At 37.9% G+C, this 7,401-nt stretch overlaps 1 protein-coding gene across 1 annotated transcript; it reads left to right on the top strand.

The window, feature by feature from the left end:
- Positions 1 to 5,473: 5,473 nt before the first annotated feature.
- LOC149774014 (protein CFDP2-like) lies at positions 5,474 to 6,157 on the top strand. The gene has a single exon (XM_089945897.1). The coding sequence runs from the start codon at positions 5,474 to 5,476 to the stop codon at positions 6,155 to 6,157; it is 684 nt and encodes a 227-aa protein (XP_089802023.1).
- Positions 6,158 to 7,401: the final 1,244 nt, after the last annotated feature.

The raw sequence follows: 7,401 nt of genomic DNA, 5'->3' as shown, positions 1-7,401 counted from the left end.
CGTATCACTTAAATGTAGGCGAGACTTTATAAAAGTGACGACATACTTAAGCATAATAAAATATATTGTTGCATAAAACGGTATGCCATGTAGTGAGTTCTTCTCATTTGAAATAATCGGATACAGCGATTGTGGTACTAACGTTGTGATTCATTCTACACATTACTAGATTAACACCTTTGGAAAGTTTGGTCGAATTTGTAATGCTATAGATTTAGGTACAACTATAATGCTGGCTCACACTGATCTCCTATAGACATAATATTTTCAACACAAACAACGCCTGATGCTTCACAAACTTCACCTTTGTGTTCCAATATAAGTAGAACCCATGTAATGATCAGCTACCTTTACGTACATACCATCATCATGTATGTTCATCTTTGCTGTAAATTCTTACCAACTGAACGGAAAGAAAAAGAATGCAATTAATGTTGTATCATTCAGACGTACTATAACAACAGCAAGTTTGAGATGCTGTATCATTATTCAGACTCAGTATAACAAGTGCATGTTCCAGGTGATGGAGGAACTCAAGCTCCTGAATCACAGCGACCCAAATCAACATACATCATAGGGGAGCTATTAGACAATATTAATAACCTAGTAATACAACATTACATACAACAACTTCATGTCTCTTGTTCGTTTCCAACATTAGAGCGTTCATGCTGATTTTACTCCGGAGCACCTAAATCTTTACTCAAATAAAGTCTGCACTATGTTAATAATTTGCTAGTATGAACCAAGTGTTCACTTACGTGTTTATTGGGATGCAATATAAGTATTATGATTTTATGGGAGTTATTTTATGAGGTTATACAGCATTAGTTACGTCATCATCAAAAGATCCAAGACATAAACAGTACTGAATATCAGTATATCAAGGGTAATGTGCCCCAACAATCTACGTTTGGACCACGTCTACTTGTACCATATTAAAACGATATTGTCATTTAAATGCATTTTGATATAAATTGTTTCCTTCTGATACGTCATTATTAACGAATATCGCTTACACAATCATAGAAGCTGGCGCCTTGAAAGAGGGCCAACATAAACGCAGTAGGTGGTCAAATCAGTGATTAGATAAATATATTTTCACAAGGAATATCACCAACCACACTTAGAAATGACACTATGATATATTTATTAGGAATATCAGGTATCATCAACAACTAGGTTTACCTATTGACGATATTATTATTTCGATAAAAATATAAATTTGATAACTATGTGAGTAGTGAAAACATAAATAAAGCATGATGTTTGACATTCAACCTCACTAGAAAATCGGTATGGTTCCAATATATCACCTTTATAAGATGCATGCAATAAGTATGAAAAAGAGCAATCATGCAAAATGCAAGCATACCAGGAATTATCATGGGTAGGGTAACAGTGGCTTTTTCATATAAGAAAATTATGGAGAAAAGAAAATATCAAAAATAAGTTCAATAAGCAGCTAGAAACATAAAAATGAAACACATTTGTATAAAACAAAATGTACTGTGCTATGACATTTAGAAATTCGTGGGCCATGGTTTTATCACATGCCCCAAATGCAAACAGTATACGTTATAGTGTGAGATAGAATGCAACACACTTTTTACCAGGAATTTTTTTCAACAGGAGATTTTTTTCCTTTTATATATTCGTAATAGCTTTCATGCACACTTAGATTGGTTTACGTTACACATCAATATTAACCTAGAACAAAATCCTAAAGTGTTACTCTCAAGGAGAAACAAATTAGGAAATCGAGGCATTTGCTAGATTGTAGCTCTCTAAAAAAGAATTTCTTCAAGCCTTCGATCTACATCAGATAATAAGTTAAATGCGGTAGACAAACAAATCACTAAACACTTTATTTCAATTAAAACTGCATTTGAATTTGTCAATACATTGCAACTTTTAAGCTCTCGTTATAAAGTTGTCCAGGAAAAACGTAAAAAAAACAATGATTGAGGGTTTGTATTTGGTACATGGAGATTTGCCAAATTCTAAAACATTTACATCAGTGAAGTAAACACTTGCAGTCTGTAACTTTCGGAACCGGGTGACTATGGTTCCTCGTCTGAGAAAGAAAGGGAGAGAGACAAAGACAGTATATAGTTGCCGGTAAATAAACATGGGAATCATCTTCCCAGACGTGTAGAATTTGAAAGCAGCTAACTAGTAAATGTCAGCTTTCGTACTTAGAGTTTTATAATTTATTAAAATTCTGTATTGTAAACCTTTCTTGTTTTCGACCGATTTCATCATAATTTACTTTGGCCATAGTGTACACACATATATTCAAATGCCACGACACCAGAAACTCCGCATATTAAGTAACATGACTTGCCTTTGCTTGGCTTTCTCACCCTTTTTACAATACTAATCAAACATTTCCAAAGAATTGTTAGGACTTAATAATGATTGTCTAAGACGTTATACTGAAAGTAAATTAAGATTCCTTGATTCAAAATCATTTAATTATACGTGATTTAATTATTTAATATCGACAGTAAGCATATTTTCCATATTCAGTGATCTAATGGTCCGATAAACATACATTCGCGAAAATAGAATAAAACGAATTAGAACATAGCAATCTGCATTATAACCGGAAATATGTGTTATATTTACATTAATTGTACCTGCCACAGGTAAAAAATTATATTTGTATGTTTCTGTTTCCCTCTAACTCTCTTACGAATTTGATCTTATTGTGAATTCTTTAAAATAAGTATTGTATACTGAGAGTTTGATAAATCAAGACTGTTGGCACTTAAGGATATTCCAGGATTTTGGTGGTATATCAGCATATTCGTGACCTGAAATTCGTTCTCGTCATATACATTTCTAGGATTGTTTTGGACTTAGTTTACAATACTGTACGTTCTTCTTAAATTCTAATTTTATAGTTTAAGTAATTAAGATATTAGGTGAGTTTTGCAAACATTGTTTCCTTTGCTGCTTTTTATTACTTAGATTAATACCAGTGAGTAGCAACCATGTATATAATGTATTATGTACTCTTCCATGATGAGCCTTGTGGAAGACCAAAAGAAGACAAGAGTACATAAATTACACTAGATTACGCCATGGGGTATAAAGTATTATATAGGATAAATACCTGTGGACAGTTTTCTGAAGATCAGTTTCAACAATGCAGGGAGATTATAGATAATCAGCTTTGTTTATGATAGGTCATAATGAGTTAACACAACTTGAAAGAAAATTAAGTACCTCAGTGTCAATGAAAATTGAAAAATGTGGAATACCTTAAAATGAACGGTAGAAAATCAGCGAGGAAGTACCTATAATGCAGGACCTGGATGTAACTGAACACGCAAACGTTTCGGATGCACAGTAAACCTGTGATGTTATTGAATGTGTGTAGATATGTGTGTTTGTGATCTGGATTTTTCACGTAGAGTTTATAATTTTCCAGTCAGATCGCTACGACGTCTGAAGTGTGACAGTTTATAGTGATGCCTATAACTGGGGCATCATGTCCGTAGACATTTAACATCATGTCCCAACCTGTCACATTATCCTGACACCAGGCCGACCCGTCATAACATCAACCTCTTAATGCTCAGCACCACGAGAGGCAGCTGATAGTACTAATTGTATAAGTCTTAGGTATGACTCATTCGGGCTATGAAACCCATGAACTCAGCATTCGATACGGATGCTCAGACCACTTAGGCCACCAAAGAGGTGTGGTATTAGCGGAGAAAAACTAAAGGTGGATCAAACTGTTGATGTATATAGTTTGTAAAATAAGTGTTTTTGATGCCAAACCGATGCCAAAACTAGAGTGATTGTTTTCAAAATTGGCAATGCACCAATATTTCGAAACTAGATCACACTAAGGAATATTGACAGGTGCCCATCACAGATGATGCCGCACGTAAACGTCATTCTCACCACTTAGTTACGTTGACGATCTATATGTGTACGAGCATTGCCAGGAAAATCAGTGTACAGATTTAATACACGTTTTCAACAAACCCTACAATGTCAATATCAAATTGAGTAAAACCATGTGCAATCTAGTATGGAATGTTTTGATCATCTGTTAAGTCGGTCAATCCAACCGTGACAAACAGAAGCGATCAGAGACGATTATATATCAGAACAAAGAAATATATTCCATTGCCCCTTTGGTTAGTCGGGTTGTGTATGAAATTCGTATCAATTTTTCGCCGCTATGGATTGTCCCTTGACGGACTTGGCTAGACCATGGCAAGCCAATAAACTTGGATTCACGCCAGTATTGACATTGTAACGCTCTTAACAGATAATTAATCAGAGCACGAACCCTAAATTTGCCAGTGTCCGACACGACAGTTTTGATATAGGAGCAAGAAGGATAAAAATATCCGACACTAATGCAAGTATATATTGGGTGTGTGTGTGTGTGTGTGTGTGTGTGTGTGTTCAGTTATTTTAGATCTTTGATTGTCTTAATTGTATTATTTTATCATCCCTACAATGCATTAGGGTGATATTTTAGTATTATTAGAGATATTAATAGTATGTGTTTCGTTTGTAAGGACATACAATAACATTCAAAAACAAATAATGAAAAGCACGGGTATCGAAAATATAAATGAAGGAACGCAATGGAACACTATGTATAAGCAGAAATTCCCATTGCAATACCTTTATCTCTTTCAGCTATCGATATGTAATATGAATGCGATACATTGAATGTAAATTCCTTACATACACAGTCAATATGTCCAGGAGTTACAATTCAGCTACAGTTTATTAGTCAATATAAATAACTGTATACATGCTTAAATCCAGCATGGTAAAGATCACTATGCCACGTACAAAAATAAATCACTCTCTTAACAGTGTACGCGAAATGCACGAGAACATTTTGAAAATGATAGTATTTGTTACCAAAATCAGTTAAACTGAACCATAGTAGAAGGCGGGGCATATGTGATTTCAGAATATTTTAACAAATTGAATCATAACATAGTTGTATGTATTTACAATATTTTATCAACAATGCTTTAACCTACTTGCAAGATGATACAATAAAACAGTTCACAAATACAACAAATACAACTATAACAAGTGTTTCTAATAAGCTGAACAGAATTTAAATGGGATAACTGTTTAAGAAAATGCAAATATGGCTACAACATGTAAGGGAAGCAAAGGTTAAAAATATGTTATGGTTCCTAAGTCAGCGGAGAATGTAACTTCAAAAAAGAAATCATATCATTCACGTCGATTCAAACTTGAAAAGTAAAATGTCATAGTCGGAATATTTCGCAGGCTAACGAGTGTTTTCATTGCAATTTACGTTTCAGTTACATTGCCCTCAAGTTGCTGGAACAGTTACAGGTTGTATTAAATTGGTTTAACTTTTTTTTTGGTTTGGCTATAAAGGTTGTAACAAAGGAAAACAAAATCGCAAGGATGTCGTCATCCCGATAGCGGAACTCCTGACGCCAAAAGCATGGATCAGAGTTGGATGCTGGAATGTGCGAACGCTCAACCAGACTGGAAAACTGGCACAAGTATTGATCGAGTTGAATCACTACAACTTGACCCTCATGGGTGGACTGGTGCCGGCAAGAAGTTGAACTCCGGAGAAGTCATCATCTGGTCCGGAAGGAAGGACAATGACCACCGGGAGGGGGTCGCCATCATTATCAGCAAAAACAAGACCAATACCGTTCCACAGTGGAAGCCAGTGAACAAGCGCCTGATGTACGTCAGGATGAACTCCAAGTACGCCAAGCTGTATGTTGTTGTGGCCTATGCACCAATAGACGACGCGGAAGAAGAGGACAAAGACACCTTCTACGATACTCGTCAAGCCATTTTAGAGGACGTCCCTCGACATTACGTGCTGTTGCTACTTGCCGACTTCAACGCTAGGGTCGGCTGCGACAATAAAGACAGAGAGAGGACCATGGGGCGCCAAGGAGTAGGTGTGATGACCGACAACGGGGAAAGACTGGTCAACTTTTGTGAAGAGAATGACCTGGTCATAAGAGGGACCCTGTTCGAGCACAAGAACATCCTCAAGCTGGTGGACGACACCAGACGGCAGAACTCAGAACCAGATCGACCACATCATCATCAACGGCCGATGGAAACACTCCCTGCAGGATGTGCGAGTGATGCGGCACGCTGACATCGGCAGCGATCATAGTTTTGTGGTGGCCAAGGTACCTTTGAAGCTTAGGAAAATTAGGATAGGGGTCTCCAGGAATCAGCGCTTCGATATGGCCAAGCTGAAAGATCCAAAAGTGAAGGAATAGTTTAGGCTGGCCCTAAGGAATATGTATAGTGTTCTAGCAGATGAGACAGCGCTTACCATCGACAAGCAACAGAGTAATGAAGGAAACAGGAGAAGTAGTTTTAGGTTATAGGAACAGTAAGAAGACAGAGTAGATATCAGGAGAGACGTGGACTCGCATAGACGAGAGAAGACAGATTAAGAAGAAACTTTTGGACTCCAAGTCACCAAGACTGAAACAGTGAATTTCGAAGGAGTATAGAGGAAAAGACAAGGAGGTGAAGCAATCAGCAAGGAGAGACAGGAGAGAATGCACAGAGAGACTGGCAAAGGAGGCGGAGGCAGCATTAGAGCAGAAAGACATGAAGACGTGGTAACAGAACACAAAGAAGCTGAAGGGCGACTTCGGCCAGCACATCGACTTTCCAGTGAGAGATGAAGATGGAACTTATGTCACAGTGGAGGAGGAGAAGCTAAATAGATGGAAGCAACACTGTGAGTCCCTACTGAATCGCCCAGATCCACCAGTACTCGCTGACATTCCTGAAACAGAGGAGGACCTTGACATCAACTGCGACAACATCACTGTTGAGGAGGTCAAGCAGGCCATCCACAAGCTGAAGAATGGGAAGACACCTGGCTATGATGGAATATGTCCTGAGATGTTGAAGGCAGAAGACAAAAAGACACCGCAGTGTCTTTGCCAGAGTCTCCAAAAGATCTGGGATAGTGAAGAAGCACCGAATGACTGGAAAACAGGAATCATCGTCAAACTTCCCAAGAAAGGAAATCTGGGGAACTGCAACAACTGGCGAGGAATCACCTTAATATCCATCTCCAGTAAGATTGTCAGTCGCACCATTCTCCAACGCATCACAATAGCTGTGGACGGCATCCTACGCCAGGAACAGGCAGGCTTTAGGAAGGGCAAATCCTGCATCGACCACATCGTCGTTCTGACACAGATCCTTCAGCAGTCCCATGAGTGGAATGGATCCCTTGATGTGGTCTTTGTGGACTTTGGGAAGGTCTTCGACAGCCTGCACCGAACCTCTCTGTGGAACATCCTACTACACTACGGCAGTAGTATCAAAAAAAGGATTTTAGCTTCAAGCTACGAATCAAGGTAAACGCATTTT

This window comes from Sinohyriopsis cumingii, unplaced genomic scaffold, assembly GCF_028554795.1.
Source record: "Sinohyriopsis cumingii isolate HCF-2022 unplaced genomic scaffold, ASM2855479v2 utg000452l, whole genome shotgun sequence".
Taxonomy (NCBI): domain Eukaryota; kingdom Metazoa; phylum Mollusca; class Bivalvia; order Unionida; family Unionidae; genus Sinohyriopsis; species Sinohyriopsis cumingii.
The sequence above is the reverse complement of the archived record's forward strand: the minus strand, read 5'-3'. Positions and strand labels throughout refer to the sequence as shown.